Here is a 22,675-nt window from a genome sequence, read left to right as displayed (position 1 = left end):
CTATTGCATTCATCACGCCTTCCTACGAGCACGCAAACGCACTTCTCTTGGCACAACGTCTATATAAACAGCGCTCTCCTGTCTATGGACCTCATTCCCATATACTGCTTTTGCATTCTTCCAAAAAAACCATCCGTCGAGCCTATGTGGGCTGGTCTCAAAAGCTATCTCATTCAAGTCCATGTCCACGTCCTTCTTCCGCTCTTCAAAACACGAACGAAAAATCCCTATGTGCATACATCTCCAAAAGCGCCGTTCGATGTAGCCATGACTGTGGATTTCGGACCCTTCGATCGGCCTAAAAACGAGTTCAACCTTCTATGTCCGCCGTCGTGGCCCCGGCTCACGATATTTAAGTCCCTGCCGGATCTTCTCTCCATTTTTCCTGCAAGAACACGAAAAACCTTCCGTTTCACCAAAAAAAACCCAGAGGAAATACATGGCCTGTTCCAAAATTCTGTGGTGATGAAATGATGTCTGTTCCGCGCTCTTTCCCTTCGCCAGGAACGTTCCGAAAACAGGGTGCAAGCGCACCTATGTGCCAGAACTTCGTCAAAAGACTCTCATGATGCGTTCAATCCCTCAGGTTACACCGAATACAGTCTTCCACTCCCAGTCTCTTCATCCCACCAAAACGTCGAGGGCCGCAGCATATGCGATCCCACATTCTCAAAAAGTACAGTCAATCTCGATATGGCCATGCTTCTACTCATGGTAATCATGTGAACCAAAAAGGAACGTTACCCTAGTCCATGATCGGGCGATTGCGTCGGCTGCCGCTGTGCACCGCTGAGAATGAAACGATCGCCATCCACATCACCATGGCGTCGCTCTGTGCTAGTGCAGATGGGTATAAATATTACGTCTGGCACACCCGCCTTCATTCTTCCATTACCCTGCTTTCTACACCAAAACGAAAATCTTCGGAGTACAGAGACATGACTTGCTTCGAACGTGACAACGAACAGTATGATGTCTTTCGCTGTCTGCCTGCTGCGAACTACCAAAAAGAAAATTTTACCAACCTATGTTGGTGAGCTGGACTTCAAAAGCCCCAACGCATACAACATGGCCGCCTCTAGATCTTTGAGCTCATGTATCGAGGGTGTTTGCTGCGTCCCGTTCGTATCAAAAATAACCACAAAAGATTCACCTTCATCAAAACTGAAATTTAACGTCGACGTGACGGCTTCGCTTCTCCAAAATCCGAGCATAATGTTTCATGCCAGATACATCGCTTTTGGAAAGTTCAAAGACATGCAGCAGATCACATGGTATCCCGAAACTTATACGTTCGAGTTATGTGCTGAGGGCAAGCCTCTGCCGTATATATAGCTCCAATCTCTACCCCCACTCCTCTTCTCTTCTACTCTACATCTCCCTCCGCATACTTTCTAAAAAGGGCAGTTGCACCCGTCCATGGTCTGTTCTGAGAGTCTCGGTGCAGATATCTGATGTTTAATCTGCGAACACAGAGTACGTCTCCGAAACACTCAGCGATTAGCCTCGTGGAGTTGGAGAGGCAACTTCGATACACACAAAAGAATCTTTGCGACAATGACCTTAGTATGGATGGTTTAGCAGCGGCTAGACACTGTCAGCGGACTAGTTCAAGGAGATAGCAAACCGGCGCACATGGAATATCTTCAAAAGTCTTTTCCTCTTCCTCAAATGAATACCTCAATGTTTTACCAAAAGTCACCTTGAATGCTACTAGAGGTGACACAACTTGTGTTGCGTTGTTTGAAGAACATTCCAAGGCAGGATGATACATTAGCTTAGGAATCGTGTACTGGTCAAAATTTAATAGTATGTATACGCAACAATCTCTCGGGAGAGCACTTTTTGAGCAGGATTTACATCAAGCTTTGCGATAGCTCACCGCCCGCGCTACTAGTGAGAGGGCTCAGCACGTGGGAAATAACTAGGTATCCACTTATATGAGGTGAAGGTGAGAGCGAGATTTTGGCTTTCGACTCTACACTCCTCCATCAACACAACAAACCAAAACATCAAAAACCGCACCAAAAACCAAGATCAGTTCACCCATGGGTGAACACCAGTCAATTCACCGCGACACAACTCTTCTTCAACGATGGAAGCAACCGAAGATGCACTGCCTACATGGCAAGAATTGGGAGCGTTCAGAGAGAAGGTAGTGGGTGTATGCAACGAGTTCAGCTATTTGATCGCACACACGAAGCCGACTCGACCGCTGGGTGACAGGCCGAGAGAAGCCACTGCGGAAACACCGACAGCGACAGAAAAAATGACATGGGTAACGGAGACTATGGACGGTCTAAAGAGAATGATGCAGGTACTCGAGAGAATGGCTGCGGCCCAGAACGCAGGTGCCGTACCCACACCAGACAGTCTCACACGTCCCTCGGGTAGTTCGATATCGCATGGCTCATTGCCGACGAACCCAGACCTGATCCCAGACTCCGGCTCTGCGTCATCGATCTCACCAAGACCCGGAAGTACTTTGGGTAATCCATCGGTGCAGAGTTCAACGTTTGTGAACCCGGAGCAACTTAGCAGAAATGCAAACCTCGCACCTCCTCTCCTCACATCGTCCGCTTTCGCAGATGCTGCGGCCAAACCGACGGTACGGGCACCAAAACGACTTAAGCGTGGTCATCATGATAGAGCCAGTGGTTTGTCTGATCCTGTGACGGAGGCAGGAAGTGGACACACAGACGAATCAGCACAAGGAGATGGAGTCTTTGTGCGTAATGTCTTCGACTTTCGCAGTAACACTACAGCGACCCTCGAAATACTTTCTCGCAATCCGGCTGTTCGTAAGATCGGTATGGGCGTGGTGAAAGTGCAAGATCTACGAAAGTTTCATCCGGCGCCAGATGCCTTTGAAGATCAGGAATCCGTTCACTGGAGTTCGATAGAGTTCAGAAAAGACAAGCATGAGATGGTGATCGTTAGGGCTATCAGCGACGATGAACTGCCACATCCGGAGGAGTTACGAGACCAGCTTCAGAACATGGAAGATGACCAAGACCAAGAATATTCGTCCGAAGAGCTGGAAGATATGTTCGAATATCCGGTTGAGCCAGGCAGCACCAATCAGGCGCGACTGTATTTGATAGGCCCTACCAGCATGCTTGGTGCGTCTTTCAACCCTCTGCTAGACGCCGGGAAAAGACTGAAAGAGGCGTTAACAGAGACCGTGGCTGGCGTCAACGAGAGCTACGCCTATGTGAGCATGGCAGGTGGGCAACGCACAGCCACAGCTATGCACATAGAGGATTGCGAGTGGTCGTCTGTCAATGTCCTTCTCGCTGGCCAGCCCAAGGTATGGCTGAGTATCGAGCCTGCTTTCATAGACACGCTCACAACTCGGCTCCGACAAGTATACGCGACGGATCTGACACATTGGAGCTGCTCTCAGACTATCCGACACCTCAACGTATTCATACCACCGTCCTCACTGCGGGAATGGGGGATCCTGTACCACATTCGATTGTGCCGACGTGGTGAGGCAGTATTCACAACACCCAGGGCGTTGCATCAAGTAATCAACCTGGGAGACAACGTGGCTGAGGCCGTCAACTTTGCTTTGTCGAGCGCAGATATGCCGCCACTTTCCTACGAGTTCTGTGTCGAAGGCGTCTGTGGTGAGAACCCTCTTCAGTTCAGCAGTTTCCGAGGACAACAGGGCGTGAAGAGGAACCCCAGTGAGGAACCGCAGCAACGCAATGTACGTTCACGCAAAGCTCCAACAGAAGATCAAACGTCGCAGTTACTGGCGCGCATGCGCAAACTCAGTCTATGCGAAAACGTAAATCTCGATGCCGGCGCATATACGAAAGGCGTACGCGTCGCCGCCTCTGTACTAAGCAAGGGCACTCTCCATCAAGTCAAAGCACTAGTCCGAACGTGGCGCTCGCAGAAACCTGCATCGATGTCTCTGCAACAGAACGACGCAGTTGCTAAAGTGGCCTGTTTTCATCGACAGGTTATGGACATTGAGAACGAGCGCGATCATGATCTGTTCCGCCTGCGGGTAGCCGAGTACCAGTTCGCGCACAGCGTGCGCCTACACAAGAACAAGGACAAGATGTTCATCCACAAAGTACTCCAACGCTTAGGTATTGAACCCACCAAGAAAGCGCTCAAGGCCTTCAACAATGTCTGCTCGCGGCGAGCGAAATGGCTCAGCATCTGCGAAAATTGTCCAGGTGGTTCACCCAATGTCGGTATCTTGGCTCTCATTCCACTCACAATTGAGGCGCCATACTACGTGTCGTCTGACATGTGCAAGAAGATTACATACAAGGATGTATCTGAGTTTTCCGCCGTGATGAACCAATCTTCTGTCATAGCATCAGCACTCCTACGTGTAGGTGTTCGTGTATACGATCTCTACAACAAGTCGGAAGAATTTGAGTTTGAGTTTGAGCATTGCAGCGAGGAAGCTTACCAGCAATTCGGATGGAACAGGGGCCTCGGGAATGACCTGGACGATCATGACGACAGAGATCCAGGATTGGGTTGGCTAGGCCACATCCGGCAGCACTTCAACGCCAACTCTGGCCCTGACCACCACTGCTCTGACGATGGCGACTGGAATACCGACCCCACGACTACCGAGCCAGAAGCTAAGTGCCAGATATGCAGCGTTCAAGCTCCGTGCCAATGCCTACGCTTTCCTCCAAATGCATATCGAATCAAGCGAGACTATGACCGGGGACGTTACGTGGAGGCGGCCGCGACATTGCCTGAAGGCATCCTGATCGGAGAGGTGATCGGCCATCGAATCAAGCGAGACTATGACCGGGGACGTTACGTGGAGGCGGCCACGACATTGCCTGAAGGTATCCTGATCGGAGAGGTGATCGGCCAGCTTGTGCCGCTCACCACCGAGACAGATGACGACATGCTAGTACTACACAGCGACACCGAAGCACTGTGCAAGATCAAACGTACTGAGAATGGAAATTGGACAAGGTTCGTTAAACAAGAGGAAACTGGAAACGTCAAGTTCGAATGCCTCCTTGTCAACGGACATTGGAGAGTCTTACTACGCACGCTCGAAGTTGTCCATGCGGGGATGCAACTCGTAGCCATACGACAAGGAGCTCCAGCTTCAGCCTAGATGGTTGGACATACCAAGACCCGAGAAGACCTCAGTCAGGGGGAGGAGCCAAGGGCGACATTGGGATGATTTACAGCCAACATGTGAGCGCTGAAAATCAGATGGTTAGAGGCGAGAGGGATTTGCAAGTTCTCGACCTCAAGGATGAAAAAGCAGATGAGACTAGGGGATGACCGAGGAGTGGAAATGGATGGATGAAATGTTCCATCGGACCAAGAAGCCTTTGTGCGCAGCTCGTCCAGGCGTCTACAATGATTCACGCGGGCTACATCCAGTTACTTATGATAGCTCGTGTACGACTTCAAGGGCAGGCAGTGTCTTAGGCTCTCGCCCAAAAATCTCATGTAGTTTCCTGAGCAATGTTTTGTGACCGATAAGTCCCTTGTGAGAAACCTTGTATTCCTCAAAGCGGTTAGAAAAGTTCGAATTCTGCATGAGCTGCTACCTTTTAGCCTCCGCGGATACTCTGGAAATTGAAGCGTCCATGACGCGAGCTACTTCTGGGAGGAACCTGAGCGATGTACGATGAAGCAAAGCCCCACGCCATCTTGAAGGACCAGCGATGTCAAACTGACTGTAATCCAGCGCACCAATAGGGTACAGTCCCCAGCATGTTACGGGGACACGAGTCAGCCGCAATTCAAGCCCTTGTGATGTTCGATTTAGCAGTGATAGCCTCTTCTTCCGCAATCTGCTCTTCCTCTTCCAACGCTACGCGGTCGTGTACGGTGGGAGGGATCGACATGAGCGCAACATCATCACGGATGTTCCGATCAGTCAGGTCCCGCCAGACTTGTTTCGAAACCCAGATCTCATCCCGATCTTTGCCAGTTCTGTCGTCCATGTAGGCGCTTGCGCATTGTCCGGGCCCCGCACATACCCCATCCTGTTACCAAGACCCTTAACGGAAGTCGCGCATCAACTTGGTCAGATTCATCGCTACCGCTTCGAGATATGACGCACCACTCCAACGTTCCACTTTCCCTCATCCGATCCATGGCACGCTCTTGCCGCATGAACCACGCAGCACAAGTCAACAGTCATTTCTGGCCTGATTCGCCCCGTACGTCAGCATAGCCTCCACCAATTCCCAGCGTCCGTCCTGCAGCTGTGCCACGGTTCTACAAGCGTCTGCCCCACTACAGCACACAATGTCCAAGTACAAAAGGCCTTCCTCGATAAATTTTTCCTTTCGCCCTAAGTACTCACCAAGAACGAGATCGCTGGATCTTCCATTGTTTTACGCTACCTAAAACCAAGAATTCACAAGCTCAAAGCCAAATCGACTGCCGAACTCCACCTCCACTTTTCGTACGCGAGACATCAAAGATGGACATTAGATGGACCTACCGTGTCGGCGCGTTAATCGTACCTTCCTTCGATAATATAGGAGCCCAATGAATACCAGAGTGGAGCGACGGTGTATCTCGACAAAGCGTAGCCCGCATTCTTCACGACGCCCAGGTCCGGGTTCTTGGCTACGGCCTCGTAAAGCGCGTCCGACCCGGCCAGACCCCATCCCTGACGCCTCTTACGCTACTAGTCACCTCGGACATTTCTGTGGATGGACAATACTCGGCCTGGAAGGTCGCGGTGAGTGATCTCAGATTACTCTTCGACAAGGCCAATCGCGAGGACATGACGGTTGAAATTACAGACACCAGAACAGCAGACGGAGCACCCTCAGTGCCGCTCACAGATTGCGCGCCAGAGCTTTTCGCAGCATGGGAGTGCTATCGGTCAGCTCTCCTTGAAGATATCCAGGAACAACAGTGGCTCACCGCCGACATCGTCCTCCGTGAAATCGGAGAATTGCATACCATACGCGCCCCTACTCTCCTCATCACCGCAAAAGATGCCGACTCGGCCATATGGTGGGACAAAATCCTACCTCATATACGTCAACAACTCCCCCAGACAATGGAGGTCGACCTCCTTTACGCACCACACCTGGCCATGCAGACATCTGGAGACGAGGAAGAAGCAAAGGAACCGTATGTACGCCCTGCCATATATTCTACAATGCAGGACTACGACGCCATCGTAAAGATGGGAGCGAGTATCGGCGTAGAGCAGCCGGACAACAGCGGAACAGTCGGCGCTGTCCTAGTACTCAAGGATGCGGCGGGAAATGAGACGAATTGCGACTTGACCAACCACCACGTCGTCGCAACACACGATCCAACGAGTGTCATCAACCGCGGTATGTCTGTCGGGGAGTACCTAAGTGTCAACCATGAGATCTCGCAATTAGGTCTAGTCAAGATCAAAGCCCCATCCAACCCAGATCACACGAGGTTCCTCAAATGGAAAGCAATGGATAAATACGACCATGACCGATATCTCGCAAGTTTCACGAGTCCGTACCTCCCTGGATACGCTCGGGCGCAAAGCAGGGCTGCGGCGACCAACAGAGACTGCCAACTCCTAGACACCGACCCGAATCGTCTTCTAGGCACGGTGATCGCATCGTCGGGCTATCGTGCGCGTAAGAACGACGACTACTCCCCTGCTGAAGCACAAAGACTCTCCACCGTGGTTAACGTACCGGACAACGCCTTCAAGAGGAAGGACGGTTCACACCCCCCGACCTTGGCCGACAAGATTGCTGGTCGCGCCCTGAACTTCGCGCTCGACTGGGCACTGATCAAGGTCGCCACAGGGCGGACAATGAGCGACCGTGTTCCCATTGGTGGCGCAGGCATCAAAGTGCCCCAAGGAAAAGGCTGAAGAGGTCTGCAGCTTACATTGAGCTAAAAACATGCAAAGTAGGTAGCCCAACATCAACGTAGGCCCCAGGGTGTTTGGTTTTCCCCTTCAATGAAGTGCGAGTATGCGCCAGTATCGAAACTTACGTTGTCGCATAGACTGAGTTTGCGCATGCGTCCAAGCAAATGGCATGTTTGATCTTCAGTTGGAGTTTTGCACGGCTGCTCTGCAACGTGTGGCTCGAGAAGCTAACGAGGTCCACGTTCGCGGAGAATGGTGGGGATGAAGACCTCAGTCTGTTCGAGACTTGTTGAGACGGGAGCGCAACATCGAGTACCTCCGAAAAATGGAAAATTCCGCGTTTTGGAACCAGAGAAGAAGCAGACATTGAACTACACCATTTTGTTTGACGCAAGATCATAGGGCGGGGAGGCATTCAGTCTGGTTTTCGAAAAGAAACTGAAATACGATGATGTTGTAAAGTCCTCCTGGCTGCACCGTGAAGTCTGAGATTTCCACTTTTGAGTCGTTTGTATGCGTTACCTGGTCATTGGTTTTTGACAATCGTAAAGCTCTCAAAGACGGAAAAGAACATGGCAACCACTGCTGTAGATTTGGTAGACCGGAGAGAACATATTGAGCTTCTTGGTCTTTTTTTGGTGGACCGGCAGAGGACACGAAAAATGTCGTGGTCGATTTTGGTAGGCCAGCATCGCACAACTCATGTAATGTTTAGGTGTTGGAGAAGCTGTCTCTCAGCCGTGTTCTGATTTCAAGAGACCGGTAGGAGCCCAAACATAACGAGCGTTGCTTGCACTTTTGATGGAGTGTAGAGCTGAACCCAGACATGCGTTGTGAGTATTTTTATTTTGGCGAGAAACACTAGATGCAAAGCACCAGATCATGTTTCCTTCATGCTTCAAGACCGGTCTGGAAGCCCACATGAGCAAGATAGGTGACGATTTTGATGGGAAACATGACCCGGGCAGAGACATGTATCGTTGCAGCGATGATGATGATTTATGGAAAAGATCGGGTCGGAAGCCCACATGAGCGTAATAGTTGACGATTTTGGTGGGAAAAATACTGGACAGGAAGTCCACATTACCTTTGTGACGGTGGGTTTTGGTGAAACAGAAGACAGACACACATAGGTAGGCGCCCATGGTATTCTGATGGAAGGGAAAGTGTTGTAGGAAGAAAGAGAGTGGGTGAGCAAAGCCATTTATATAGCCGTATTGGCTCTCCAGGAGATCACGTGCTGCACTGACGTTTGCATGTCAGAGGAGAGGAGGAAGGTAATGATGTACTGACATGCGACGGGTATATTTCATGTCGATTCTCCAACCACCTTCATGGGCGCATCTCCAACATGAGTTCCCTATATGCTTTTGTAGCTTCCAATTTGCGCCGTTCCCATTTGACTCCAAAGTATGCTATACAATCATCCTAACCGTCAAGCACGCCGCTCTCCTTGAGTGAACGGAATAGCTCTGCTTCCAGGAACTTGCTAATTGTGACGTCCTCTGCAAGACCCTTCCTTCTCCTTGTCTTGAGCACGAAATCGCGTGCGAGTTGTTGTGCGGTTGCGGGTTCAAGCGGTCGGGTTGTGATGTCTTTGTCGAGAGGGTCGCCGGGGACGATGGACCAGCGGTCGAAAACGAGGGAGAGGGAGACTTGGCCTTGTGTGTGGATCTACGGCAAGTTAGTATATGCGCTAGGTAATGGGGATGATTGTAGGAGGTGTACGTACCCTGAGATCGGTCTCGAAACCGAAAGAATCGATGACCGGGATAAGACCACGCACGTTGTACAGCGGCGTGCCCGCAATGGGTCCGTCCTGTAGAACGTGTCCTCTCCTTCGTGCGAGGACTGTGTACAAGCTGCTCTTGGTGTCTGCAGGGCCGACCATGCTGCACGAGTACACCGGCTCCATCAGCCTTGGGCTGGCCATTAGGAAACTCGAGTAGCACGCTCGTCGACTGGTAGGAATGATCTGACCGCCTCCGCGGAAGATGGCTTCTGGCGCAAGTTCGACATCGGTGATACGGAACTTTGTGTTGCGAATGGGCTCTTCGCAGAGCGGGCCTTCTCGGGTAGCCCAGCTGAAACCTTGTCGAAGCGTATCGCGTACCGTTCGCAGAGTCTTGCCGTCGACTTCCGAGGGAAGTGTGTCGTTTTGTAGGATGTTGGGGCCCATATCATCAGGTCCGAAAGCCCAGATGTTGCGCGACGCGAGCAAGTCGTATCCGTAGTTCTCCTCAAAGAACTTTCCAACTACTCTTACGGGATCCTTGATGTTGACCTTGCCAGCCTCGATGTCTTCGGCGATACCTGGATCGAGCGGCTCAGCAATCATCGTGAGCTTGTTCTTCTTGTTCGGTGTAAGCGCGTAGCACTTGATGGCGGACATCTCAACGACCGTCTCGCAGAATCTTGTTACGGGATCCGACACCTTGATCTCCATGTCGGCGTATAGCCGTCGCAGATCGTGCAGGACACAGTCCATGTATAGTTCGCCCGTGCCGAGAACAACATGCTCTCCTGACTCCTCGACCTTGGTCGTGATGAGCGGGTATGACTTGTTGATCTTGCGCAGACCGTCAAGCATCTTCGGTAGTTCGGAGGGGTTTATCGGTTCGACGGCGACCTTGAATACGGATTCAAAGAAGTGGCAGATAGGTCGGAAAATGTAGGCGTCTTCGTCTTCGGGCAGTTTGGTAGCTACAATAGTCGCTGTCTTGACTATCGAGTTGTCGACACCACCGAGCAGCACCCAGTTACCTGCCGGAACACCGCTGACGGGGATATTGTATCGTGACTGCGCTATCCATGTGTCTGTTACTGTCGCAACGACCATGTCTTCCTCATCCTCGATCGTGTAGCCTTCGCCAAGAACGCGCACCGACTGCGGCGAGGTTGCAGTACCGCTCATTACTCGACCCAGTGCTGTAAACGACTTCGCATCTGTCGCATTGAACAGCTTTGTAACGTGTATGACAAGGGGTCCGTTCTGGTCGCACTTCTGCATGGCTTCTGCGGTCTTTGTATCCAGAGGTCCAGTGTAGTGTCTTTGCAGCAGCCGTTGCGCACCTTCTTCGGGCGAAGGAACGTGTTTGGTGATCATATCGACAAAACCCAGAGATGGACCAAAGTACTGCTGGCATACAAGGCGCATCAGCTCCTTTGCGTCGGTCTTGTATTCCGATGGCTTCAGTCGGATGCCCAAAGTGTCGAGCGTGTCCTTGAGGTCATCCGGGCTCTCGCTCAGTGTGTGCGAGTAGATCTTGTAGACAGGCTCCAAAATCCAGTGTACGAAAGACCGTTGTGAGCCCTCCTCCTGCCGCTTGCGACTGAACTTGCGGCTTCCAGGGTTGTAGAAGATGTCGCCCCAAAGACGCATGGCGAATTTATCGATATCCAGACCCTTCATCGGAACGCCGAAACCTGGGAGTTTCGATGGACCGGGGTAAAAGTCGGAGTACATCTTCGCGAAGGACTGAATGGTGAAGCACCATCGCATGCTGGAGCAAGCGAAAGCGACATTGCCTTTCTCAGGGCTTACTCGTCTGCTCTCGCCGCGGCCGGGGATGGTGTTCTCGATGATAGTGTTGACCTCCTCGATTACGTGCTTAATCTTGAAGTATGCGTCGCTGGGCGGCAGCTTCAGCTCTAGAATCAAGCGGTCCATCTTATTGACCACAAGTGTTAGGGGCAGATCCTCCAGCACCGCGTGCTTTATGATTTGCTCCGTATTCACTTGCACGCCTTCAACCACATCCACCACCAAGACCACTCCGTCGACCAGGCGCAACGAAGCGGCGACTTCATCGGCGAAGTTTACGTGTCCGGGGGTATCGAGGATGTTGAAGAGATGCGACTTCAGCTTCGTGTTCTGGAGGACGAGGCTCATGGGCGCAGCCTTGATGGAGAGGCCTCGTTCGCGCTCGAGCACGTGTACGTCGGTGTATCGCAGCTGCTCCTCCCGCTTCTTGCCCCTCTTGTAGTCCAGACGATCTTGGATGTCGTGTGTCTCCATGACCAACATATCCATAAAGGCAGTCTTTCCGTGGTGCAAGTGTCCAGCTATGGCGATATTCCGTATCTGGTCGGGGAAGTTCATCAAATCCGTCAAGAGCTCTCTCGAGTGATGCACCGGGGGCAGATCTGTCTCTTGAATCGTGAACTTCTTCTGCACTACCGGCGCAATAATAGGCTGCGCCAGCGACTGCGTGTCTTCCTCGTGCACCAATACTTCGACATCGGGGCCGTATATGTCGGACGCAGAAGGGTAGTACTGTTTGTCTTCGTGGAGGATCACGGCATTGGATGGCCCCTCGTCCACCTCCATAAGCTGCTGGTCGTTCGTCTCGGCTTCCTCCTCATCGTCGAGGACATAGGCGTCGGCTGCCTGGCCGGTGCTCTGGACATCGTCGTCGGACTCGGCCTCGCCAATAAAATTTCCGAACCTGTCAAAAGTCAGTCGCGTAATATATTTGGAGAGAATGGGCGCACTCACTCGTCGTATAGGTCATCCATGGCGGCGGTGAGTGTGGGTATATGCGCGGTGGTGATGCGCGTCGAGCTTGAAGCTGTCGCAAAAGTTCAGACGTGGTTCCGCGGCCTAGCGCTAGGCGGTGAGGGCGGAGGTCGCGGCTGGCCAATGGGACTCCAAGGCGACTCCTGCAGGGCCAGCAGGCGCCATCCGTTGTCGCGCAAGGCTAAACTCCAAAAAGATCCATCGGGGTATATTTGTTGATCGGGCCATTTGCTCAGAGGCACCTTATATCTGCTCTCTGCACCTTCACTCCGCTTTCCTGCATACCCAAGATACCCATCATGTCGTCCCTTCCCCCAGTTTACATCGTCTCGGCCGCCCGTACGCCTACGGGCATGTTCTTGGGGTATGTTCCCTGGTACTAGAGAAGAGGGGCACCGCCGACTCACGCGACAACAGCTCCCTCTCGAGCCTGAGTGCTGTCCAGCTGGGCTCTCACGCCATCAAGGGTATGTCAAGTCGTTGCAATTGGAACGTGGACCTATTCTAACACCTTATGTAGCTGCCGTTGAGCGCGCCGGCATCAAGCCCACCGATGTCGAGGAAGTCTTCGTTGGCAATGTTCTCTCCGCAAAGTATGTACAATACCAAACATGCCGAAACTCTAGGAGGACTTTATTGACAACCCTCCAGCCTCGGCCAGAACCCTGCCCGCCAGTGTGCCATCGGCGCTGGCCTCCCCGAGTCGACCGTCGCAACCACCATCAACAAGGTGTGCGCCTCCTCCATCAAGGCCCTCATTGTCGGCGCCCAGACCATCATAACCGGCAATGCCGACATCGTCGTCGCAGCGGGAACCGAGAGCATGTCCAACACTCCCCACTACCTCCCCAACCTGAGGACCGGCGCCAAGTTCGGAGACCAGCCCCTGGTCGACGGTGTGCTGAAGGATGGTCTGACCGACGCATACAAGAAGGAGCACATGGGTCTGCAGGGAGAGGAGTGCGCAGACGACCACGGCTTCTCCCGCGAGGACCAGGACGACTACTGCATCCGCTCCTACAAGAAGGCTAATGCTGCACACGAGGCCGGCTGGTTCAAGGAGGAGATCGTCCCCATTGAGGTTACCGTTGGACGCGGTAAGCCTGCGGTTGTCGTCGACCGCGATGATGAGCCCAAGAACGTAAGTCGCGACCCTGGCAGTGATCACTAATCGACACTTTCTTACTTATTAATCACAGTTCAACGAGTCCAAGACGCGTACACTGAGGCCCTCTTTCAAGCCCGGAAACGGAACCGTCACCGCTGCCAACGCTTCACCGCTCTCCGATGGCGCTGCTGCTCTGGTTCTTGCCTCTGAAGAGGCTGTCAAGAAGCACGGCCTCAAGCCCATTGCTAAGATCCTCGGCTGGGGTGACGCTGAGCAGAACCCCTCCAAGTTCACCACCGCCCCTGCACTCGCCATGCCCAAGGCTCTGAAGCACGCCAAGGTAGAGCTCTCTGCTGTCGATGCCTTCGAGATCAACGAGGCCTTCAGTGTCGTTGCGCTCGCCAACATGAAGATCCTTGGTATCCCAGAAGACAAGGTCAACCTGCACGGTGGTGCTGTCGCGCTCGGCCACGCGCTCGGTGCCTCCGGTGCCAGGATCACAACTACACTGCTCGGTGTGCTAAGGGAGAAGAAGGGCAAGATTGGCTGTGCCGGCATCTGCAACGGTGGTGGTGGCGCCTCTGCCATTGTTGTCGAGTCGATGCAGTAGATGTGCCGTCTCGTTAATGAAGACACGTAATACTAGATATGAATGAAGTAATCATCTATACTTGGGCTGGATCTCTGCGCCCAGATGCACTGTTGCGTGAGCCAGATAGTAAACATGAGCCTTGTTTAGTTATCAAGATGATCATCGATCTCACCCACTATAATCTCTTCTGTATTCTCTGTTGCATGTAAGTTGGTATGTCCCAGCCATCGCGACGACAATACGCCCACCTGCAAAAAGCACTTATTTGTACTCGAGTTGTGTAGATCGACTTTCCGATTCATTGGTTGAACGGTCGGTTTCAGGGGGGTGGAGCGCCAGCACTGGCCGCGCTCGCTTCCAGAAGCGCTAAATCCGGCGCGTGGCATTGGCCAGCAGTCGCTCTCCTTCATCCCAACCCCCGATCACCTCACGTTTCAACGCGTCGACGACGAATCACATGCTGATAAGCATGGCAAATGCCTCAGGCAATCGATAATAACCGTAGGCCCCGCCACGTATCCACCGGGATGTGCGCTTCTCGCTGTTTCAAGCGCCTCTCCCCGTTCACCAACGGACCATCCGTCCTATTTCTCATGAAACGGCGCACGTTTGGTTAAACATCCGGGCAGCCTTGCTCAGCGCTATTGAACCCCCATCTTGTGTACCTGACTGGTTCCTGCAGGTCCCCCTCAATGTTGCTAACCGGAGATAAACTCGGTCCGTCTATAACTCCCCTCTTGTTGAAACGGAGCCCGATGTGCCTAACGGGAGATGTACACTCTCCCGCGCTCGTCTATCCTCTAGACGAAGCCGTTGGGGCGAATCGGTGGCTGCTATGTCAGGGTCGTTGCCACGCCTCCGTTTTAGGCCTGCGTATATAGGCAGGCCGTCCCTTTCCGACCATCTGGTGCCTCGTTACATCGCCAAACTATACTGTCGTCTTTTCCGTTCTTGTGCCTTTTTTCTCTCACGCGTCTAGTACGCAGTCACTCATTACTATTCTTATCTTTCAGCGTCTCGACGATGCGTTTCTCCACACTCACTTCGGCTGCGGCCTTTTTCCAACTGAGCATAGCTGGCTATACTCTCCAAGATGACTACATGACCGACTTTTACGGGGCTTTTGACTTCTTCACCGATGCCGACCCGACAGAAGGCTTCGTCAAGTACGTTGACGAGGCTACGGCGAGGCAGACGAACCTCATCAACTCGTCTTCTTCAGCGATATCGTGGGGCGTGGACACACAGAACCAGACCCCTGAGGGAAGGCCCAGTGTCCGCATCCAGAGCAAGAAGACCTACGACAGTGGGCTGATTGTGCTGGATGTTGCCCATATGCCATTCGGCTGTGGTACATGGCCAGCGTAAGTAGACTTCCATCCATTGAAAGTCATGTTGTTTATACATTAATAGATTCTGGACGACTGGCCCCAACTGGCCAAAGAACGGTGAGATCGACATCATCGAAGGCGTGAACGACCAGACGAACAACGGCATGACCCTCCACACAGGCCCCGGCTGCCAGATTGGTGAAGACACCACCCAGTTCGCTGGCTCGGTGACCACAGGGAACTGTGATGTCGCTGCCGAGGACCAATCGAAGAATGCCGGATGCTCTATCGAACACCCATCGACCAAGAGTTACGGTGCAGGCTTGAACGAGGGTGGTGGCGGTGTCTACGCGACACAATGGACCGCCGATGCCATCAGCGTCTACTTCTTCCCCCGCGACTCCATCCCGGAAGACGTCCTCGGTGACAGCCCAGACCCAAGCGGCTGGGGCAAGCCAGCTGCCAAGTTCGCCGGTGCCTGCGACATCGAGAGCACATTCAAGCAGCAGCAGATCGTATTCGACACTACATTCTGTGGACAATGGGCGGGCAGCAGCAGCGTTTGGAACAAGAGCTCCTGCAGCAAGAAGGCAGACACATGCGAAGAATGGGTCAAGAACAACCCCGAGGCTTTCACAGAGGCGTACTGGACGATCAACTCCCTGAAGGTCTACCAAGACAATGGTTACGCCGCTGTTCCTCAGCCCTCCTCAGTGCCAGAGCAGAGCAGCGCTGCCTATGGTGTGCCTGTTCCGTCAGAGACACCTGCTGTGCCCTCTGGCCTTCCTAAGCCATCCGAATACCCTGCAGTTCCTCCGCTCATCACCGCCTCTGTATCCGGCATCTTCGCACCAATCCCGACGAGCGAGACTCTCTCCTCCAACGCCCCAGTCGCATCACCTCCTGCCGACGATGCCTCCCCGAGCGTACCCGCCGAGACCCCAAGCCCCATCGCCGCACCAACCACGCAGATCAATGCTCCGGCTCCGGCTCCAGCGCCGACCGGCCCCATGTCTGGTTTCCAATGGCCCTCTGGTGGCGCAGATGGGGGTAACAAACCCAAGCCATCAACAACACCCTCTGCCTCGCTTCCTGAAGGCACTAGCACGGCAATCCAAAACTCGAGTGGCGCCGCCGCCGCTCCCAGCACAGCGCAAAGCGTCGCTCAACCGTCCGATGTACCTGCCGCATCCCAGTCATACGCTGCGCCTGGAGTACCTGCTCCAGCGCCCACTGTATCCCAAGCACCTGCTGCGCCCGAAGTGCCTGCACCAGCGCCCACCAATGTTGAAAAAGCACCTCCAGCCGACCCAGCTGTTCCTGTCGTCACAGACACTGTCGAAGCTATTCGCACAGTAGTTCAGACGATCTACCATACCGTCACCGCTCCCGCTCCCGCCCCTGCGGCACCAACACCTGCTCCTCCTGCCGCTCCTCCTGCCGCTCCTCCTGCTGCAAAGGGACGTATGGCAAGACACATTAGGGAGCACAGGCAGAGGCTTACAAGGCACCACGCCAGGCACTGAGTGGTGCATGACGAATGATGGAATAGTTGGACAAGTCACACTGGTTGCTGGCTTGGCGGATGGAAACGGCGCACATATACCCCTGGGTTTCTTTGTATATATCTTTTAGACATTGGCAGCAATTCATTTGGATGTGATCTGCATACATCTTGTCCTTCATAGTAACAGTATGTGATGATTTCGCTCTACCCAGGTTCAACAGGCAATATCCTCGAAATCTACATTGGTGTTGATCTTCTTGTATTCCCTTTTCTATGCGAATGCTTTCACCTTTTTGGGTTTATGTCTTCCCAAGGAAAGTTTGCTAGCATTATGTCTTTTCGCTACCGACCTTGAAATACACCCCTCGCGTTGGCAGCACGGTCAAGGGGCAGCAAAAAGCAATGCCACCCACACGCCATGTGTTCTTGTTACGCGTAGCGAGAAGAACGAAAGCAAAGCGAGCGAAAGAAACTTGGGATAGCAAGAAGGCAGATCATGGGAACCACAATCCCAAACACCCACATCTAGTGCTCCTTCCTCTGTGCTATGGCAGCAAAAAAAAAGGCAAAAAGAATGTGGACGCTGTGGGAATTGAACCCACGACCTTTCACAAGTACGCAGAAGAATGCGAAGCGACTGAAGTTGAATGTTAGGAGAGGAGCTGAGAAGAGGTGTGTTGAGAGGTGTCTTACAAATCATACCCCTAGACTTTGAGATGTTAGTGGGCTGTAGAGGCTGGTGGAGTTGTGGCAGCTTACCCAAGCGCCCGTATTAGGTAATCGATGGGTTATTTTCAAATGATAGCATAAATATTGTTAGAACATGGCGAAATTGGAGTCCGGATGACAGGCGTGAGCAATGTATGGTGGGCGCGAGACAATGGTCAAGGTGGGGATGAGGGGCAGATCTTGGAAGGTGGGGTAAGATTGATTCAAGGCCTGGAATTCCAAAGCCATCGCGTATCTATACATATTGGAACTTTGTTTACCTACAAAATCATTACTCGTAATCCTTGAAAGAGACTAGAACCCCCCAAAATACCAGAACAATTCCTCGCTCCCTTCCAAGGTTATTCAACACAAAGCAATTGTTTGGTTGTATTCCTCCGACATCAAAGCCTCTTGGCCCTTTTCGTCCAGATGGTTAGACAACTTTGTTATGCCAATTCGCCTAAACATGGGATACTGTATTGTCATCGACAGATGCCCTTTCACGCCTGGGTCATTGCCCTTGGAACCAAAATCTGTCGCCCCTTCGTACTTGAGCAACAAGCAGTACAAATAACGAAATGCTTTCCGTACTGTCCGCTCACCATACGCAACGGGCATGCAGTATAGTTTTGCATCATCGCGGAAGATATCGACGTCAGATTCCGGGGCGTCCAGATAGAGATTGGCGTGTTCGAGATGATGCGCAGACCTTTTGGAATCTTGTTGCGACATGTCAGGCTTGATTTCATCTTGCTCCAGTCCCCAGCTGTACCCGACTCGGAACAGCGGGTGAAGCTTCCGGAGCTTGATAGCCCTAAGATAGCGTGGTTTGAGCAACAGTCTTCCCTGTTCTACCATGCCATACTCATTGTCCTCGTCCGAGAGGATGATATGATGGTCAAGTACTTCGAGCATTAGCTCTTCCTCTGGATACGAGTCCTCTCTTTCGCCCTGATCCCGGTCGCGCATCTCGTTTGCTCTTGCAGCCCCGTAGTCTGTGATATCGGGATAGGTGATTCCGTGGGGGGTATCGATTGATGCCCATGAGAATGAAGGCGCTCGAGTTGCGTCGCGTCGTCCAGGGTTCTCGAACACCCCATCCCGATAAAGCTCGTTCACTTGCCAAAGAAGCTGACTTTCCAGATTGTTTCTCCAGAGGCCTGCAACATACGTGCTCGGTACTGTGAATAGCTTCTGGTCACTACAGAAGTGTCTCGCAATTCCGGACAGCGCTATCAAGCCGTTAGCGCGAACAGTAACATGTCTTAGAACAACCTTAATTGCTGCGCAGCCAAAGCGTAGTAGAAGAGATACATACTAGTAAGAAGTTAGCAACATGTCTTGTACATTACTCGTGGCGTACTTTACCCTATAAGTTTGTCGCGCGATACTGTGATCTGCGTTTTGGAATACACCTCTACAATGTGTTTCCACAGTTCGTAGATGTACAGATCTACCATGCCCTCATCAGGGTCTGGAAGATCATTTAGGCGATTGCTTCGTAGTGCCCGCCCAGCCTCTGGGGTTAAGTCTTTGAGTCGTCCTTCGTCTATCGTAGCTCCCAACTTAGACCTCAGTCCTATGGCCATTCCAGGATAACCCTCGGCATCATCGAAGTGAGAGCACTCCCAGGCAATCTGGTCGCGACAGAAATGTAGTACACGTGGTGCCATGAGACGTTCCTGCAGAACCCAGCCTCTACGGTTAACAGCTGCGCTCTCAACGAGGTCGTCCCAGAAGGACACGTCGATGAGAGCGCACCTCGTCAACTGTTCCATTTTCGAGCCTCCAGTACTATGTTTTCCGAAAGGAGCCATTCCCGTATGGTTGACGTTGATCTCGTTCTCCCAAAGGGATTCAGGCTGTCGGCTAAAAAACAAACCCTGATCTCCATCAACCGCAGCAGTAGCGGATATGTTGAGAAATGATCTTTGGTATATCTTGTCCATCTGCCGACTCTGGCTCAGCCAATCACCCACATGAACCATAGATCGGCTGTTATGATCTTCAGTCGACTGCATGATGCACATCGAGTCAATCCAAATGAACCCGACCTTCTCCAGATGACAAGCGAACAGGATCGCGTCTCGGAAACTTTTCGGCAGCTCCCGCAACTCGATACCCTCCCGCATGAAACGCTCTCTGTTGGTTACTTTCAATTTAAGCTGTCCTTGGACGCCTTTAGGCCTACCCCAGCAATGGCTCAGCGTAACGTATCGACCATCTTCTCTTTCAATACGACCCATCTTTGTTCTATCGCTGTTCCAGGACTTGACTGTCAACTTGCTTGGTACATATCGGCTTGGCATGAAAACATCGTCCGTCTCGACCAGATACACCTTTGCTCGTTGTACATCGCTATATTCTGACAGGACTGTTAGACTGTCTCGGTCACCGATGCCTCGTATGCCTCGGATATCGCCGAGGTCTAATAAGCGCTTCGGATACCATCTTTCCCCGGTGCACTCCCAACTGTCCGCACATTTACACTCGTTCATCCAACTATGCGCCAATTGGATGACTTCATCGGAAGAAGACTCTGACGACGTCAGGGTTCTTAGGCGGCGCTCATTGGGGTCTGTGAAGAAGACTCAATACATTGCGACCTCATTGAATAGTCAAACATACCGATTGCTTTCAGCAGGTACGCACGCTTGAACCTTTGGTTGATATCGAAGTCCAGTGAGAACCCGCTCGGCAGAGGTTTAAGCACAGCCGTGATCGAGATCGACTGATCCTCTAGCAGGTTCACGTCGCGCCAAATCGCATTTCCCAACGACGTACATATCTTGCAGTCTACCTCTTTTGATCTTCGAAGTGATGTTGTAGTTTTGTGATGATCAAACGTCAGATCGTGAGTCCCTGACCTCGCTCCCCTTCCACCCCTCAGCATAGCTAAACACACGTTACAAATCATCTTTTGGAGACAAGGCTGAGTGAGCTCTGGTGCTATTTGTTGGACGCAAGGCTGAGTATTCCGCGCTTAGCCTAAGGGCTGCTACTTTGGCATGAATGAAAGGAATGACGCGCTCGTGGCGAGGCGAGGCGACAAGGTTTGTTGCGATTCTTGGGAAATACTGACTAGATACCTAGGTATTTAAGGGGAACATGCGGGATATAACCTTGGAAGGGTCACACAAGAGCGCAGTAATCGGGGGTTGGGTGCACCCCTGCCCAGCTGAATGCAGACCTCCCTCAAGGCAGCCGCCGTGCATTCATCCCATAGTTTTACCCCGCAGCATCTCAGCCACGGTCGTCACTGCTGCGCACCAGCGGTATGCGGTACAACAATACATTTGAGAGTTGCCATAATTCCTCATGCAAAATATAGGTAGACTGATGGCTAGCTGCTGAGAGATCAATAGCTAGGTAGCTGCTCAGTTGCTGGGGGGTGGTTGTGGGCCTAGGAGACCTCGGGATGTTGGCGCGCAGAACTGCGTGACCTTGTTTCCTGTACCACCTGCAATGTGCGTGATTATTCTTATCACATGCATGAAGGTTATGCGACATCCCGATCGCTGTAAGATAGGTATGTAAGCTTGTCGCTGCGCCCGAAACGACCTCGGGGAGCTTTCCAAGGTTCACAGCGCATCCACCATCACTTCCAGCCTTATCTTGTACAAGACGGCCCCGGGACTCAACAAGACAGCTTGAAAACGTCCGCTACTAGGGCAAAAGCTTTCACAGGGATCCTGTAATTATATCGCTCTGCTTCCAAGGCTATCTCAAGTACTACCTACCTAGGTAGGTAGCCGAAGACTTCGGGATGCCATCCACTTTCCTGCTGTCAGCCTGGGAGCCTGCCATTCCTGTCACAGTTGCAGATGGCCACATCCTCGACGAAGAGAAGCTGCTCGGATTTCCAGCGTTCAGTAACTGGTTGGAAGCACTCCAAAAGAATCTCACTGTGCAAACAACTCCCGGACACACGTTTGAAGGGGATCCATGGCGCCTCGAGGGCGTGAATGTACACAACGTCACCGTCTTTGACGACGGAATGATAGGCTTCATGACGATCGAGGCATTGATGAAGAAGAGCCACACCAATCTCGACCGAGTCATTTTCTTGCGCGGCGGTACCGTCGCTATCCTTATGATACTACGACCCAAGGACAACGTGGACGAGAAGTGGGTCATCTTGACAGAGCAGCCGCGAATCGGCGCATGCAGCACTGCTTTCCTTGAGATCCCTGCAGGAATGCTGGATAACAAGTCTGGCACTGTAGTTGGAAAAGCAATGGAGCAGATTCGCGCAGAGACGGGGCTTAATGTCAGGGCAGAGGAGCTGATCGACCTAACCGCAATGGCTCTTGACAAGGCTGAAACCAACGAACAGCTAAAGAACGGGGTGTATATGAGCCCTGGAAACCTCGACGAGTATATGCCGATGCTATTGTGGGAGAAATACCTGGACCGAAAGGAACTCGAATCTTTCAGGAGCAAGTTGGGTGGCGAGGGTGTCAGAGACAAGTTGATCACTTTGCGCATCCGCAATTTCGAGGTGCTTTGGAAAGAAGGCGCGAGAGATGCTAAGACACTCGCTGCTTGGGCGCTATACGATCGACTGGGCAAAACCGAACAGATTGAAGAGCGACAGAAGCAAATTCGCATAGGTCGGACACAGCAATGAGTGCTCAGTAGTGACCTCCGAAAGGTGAACGGAATGTAGCCAGTGTGGCAATAACAGTTGTATACCAAAGCCCCTGCACATACACATCCCCACTGAGCGGGTTCTTGCCGCCATGCATGTGCTTATCTCAAGGTCATCTAGTAAGCGCCGCGCATGGTTTTGAGACCAACGGCTGGTGGGGAAGCATCGAATCGTCCAAATAAAGTTGCGCGCGCATCAGAACCTCAACCCATTGGTGTATCCAGCCATAAGTTGGAAGATCTGCACTAAGACATCAACGCTATACTGAGGGTCTCTTTGAACGAACATTGAGGTAGCGCTGCCACAGCACCATGCCCAAGTATAGCTGCTTGAGATCAAGGTATAAGTATGTGTCCCATCCGACGCCTTTCATCGCCGTCCACCGCTCCAAAGTATCTCGTGTCTACATTACT

General features: G+C 52.3%; 8 protein-coding genes across 8 annotated transcripts; 5 read left to right on the top strand and 3 right to left on the bottom strand.

Annotated features, from left to right (window-relative positions):
* Positions 1–2,095: 2,095 nt before the first annotated feature.
* J4E92_009032 (uncharacterized protein) lies at positions 2,096–5,113 on the top strand (the record flags this gene model as incomplete). The annotated part of the gene is made up of 1 exon (XM_051500381.1): positions 2,096–5,113. One exon carries the CDS (start codon positions 2,096–2,098, stop codon positions 5,111–5,113), a length of 3,018 nt encoding a protein of 1,005 aa, XP_051349469.1.
* Positions 5,114–5,753: 640 nt separating this feature from the next.
* J4E92_009031 (uncharacterized protein) lies at positions 5,754–5,998 on the bottom strand (the record flags this gene model as incomplete). Its single annotated transcript, XM_051500380.1, has 2 exons — positions 5,754–5,946; positions 5,994–5,998. The coding sequence occupies 2 exons, from the start codon at positions 5,996–5,998 to the stop codon at positions 5,754–5,756; spliced, it is 198 nt and encodes a 65-aa protein (XP_051349468.1).
* A 266-nt stretch (positions 5,999–6,264) lies between these two features.
* Positions 6,265–7,843, top strand: J4E92_009030 (uncharacterized protein; the record flags this gene model as incomplete). Its single annotated transcript, XM_051500379.1, has 2 exons — positions 6,265–6,272; positions 6,550–7,843. The coding sequence occupies 2 exons, from the start codon at positions 6,265–6,267 to the stop codon at positions 7,841–7,843; spliced, it is 1,302 nt and encodes a 433-aa protein (XP_051349467.1).
* Positions 7,844–9,271: 1,428 nt separating this feature from the next.
* J4E92_009029 (uncharacterized protein) lies at positions 9,272–12,361 on the bottom strand (the record flags this gene model as incomplete). The annotated part of the gene is made up of 3 exons (XM_051500378.1): positions 9,272–9,517; positions 9,576–12,291; positions 12,342–12,361. The coding sequence occupies 3 exons, from the start codon at positions 12,359–12,361 to the stop codon at positions 9,272–9,274; spliced, it is 2,982 nt and encodes a 993-aa protein (XP_051349466.1).
* Positions 12,362–12,661: 300 nt separating this feature from the next.
* On the top strand, positions 12,662–14,080 carry ERG10 (erg10, acetyl-CoA C-acetyltransferase; the record flags this gene model as incomplete). Its single annotated transcript, XM_051500377.1, has 5 exons — positions 12,662–12,726; positions 12,780–12,829; positions 12,883–12,955; positions 13,014–13,503; positions 13,562–14,080. The coding sequence occupies 5 exons, from the start codon at positions 12,662–12,664 to the stop codon at positions 14,078–14,080; spliced, it is 1,197 nt and encodes a 398-aa protein (XP_051349465.1).
* A 1,005-nt stretch (positions 14,081–15,085) lies between these two features.
* J4E92_009027 (uncharacterized protein) lies at positions 15,086–16,919 on the top strand (the record flags this gene model as incomplete). The annotated part of the gene is made up of 2 exons (XM_051500376.1): positions 15,086–15,426; positions 15,476–16,919. 2 exons carry the CDS (start codon positions 15,086–15,088, stop codon positions 16,917–16,919), a joined length of 1,785 nt encoding a protein of 594 aa, XP_051349464.1.
* A 1,055-nt stretch (positions 16,920–17,974) lies between these two features.
* Positions 17,975–18,873, bottom strand: J4E92_009026 (uncharacterized protein; the record flags this gene model as incomplete). Its single annotated transcript, XM_051500375.1, has 2 exons — positions 17,975–18,812; positions 18,866–18,873. The coding sequence occupies 2 exons, from the start codon at positions 18,871–18,873 to the stop codon at positions 17,975–17,977; spliced, it is 846 nt and encodes a 281-aa protein (XP_051349463.1).
* Positions 18,874–21,377: 2,504 nt separating this feature from the next.
* Positions 21,378–22,241, top strand: J4E92_009025 (uncharacterized protein; the record flags this gene model as incomplete). The annotated part of the gene is made up of 1 exon (XM_051500374.1): positions 21,378–22,241. The coding sequence occupies one exon, from the start codon at positions 21,378–21,380 to the stop codon at positions 22,239–22,241; it is 864 nt and encodes a 287-aa protein (XP_051349462.1).
* Positions 22,242–22,675: the final 434 nt, after the last annotated feature.

Source organism: Alternaria infectoria (assembly GCF_024043175.1).
Source record: "Alternaria infectoria strain BMP 0036 chromosome Unknown scaffold_20, whole genome shotgun sequence".
In the NCBI taxonomy this organism is placed as follows: domain Eukaryota; kingdom Fungi; phylum Ascomycota; class Dothideomycetes; order Pleosporales; family Pleosporaceae; genus Alternaria; species Alternaria infectoria.
Note: the sequence above shows the minus strand (reverse complement) of the source record. Positions and strands in the feature narration are given on the sequence as shown.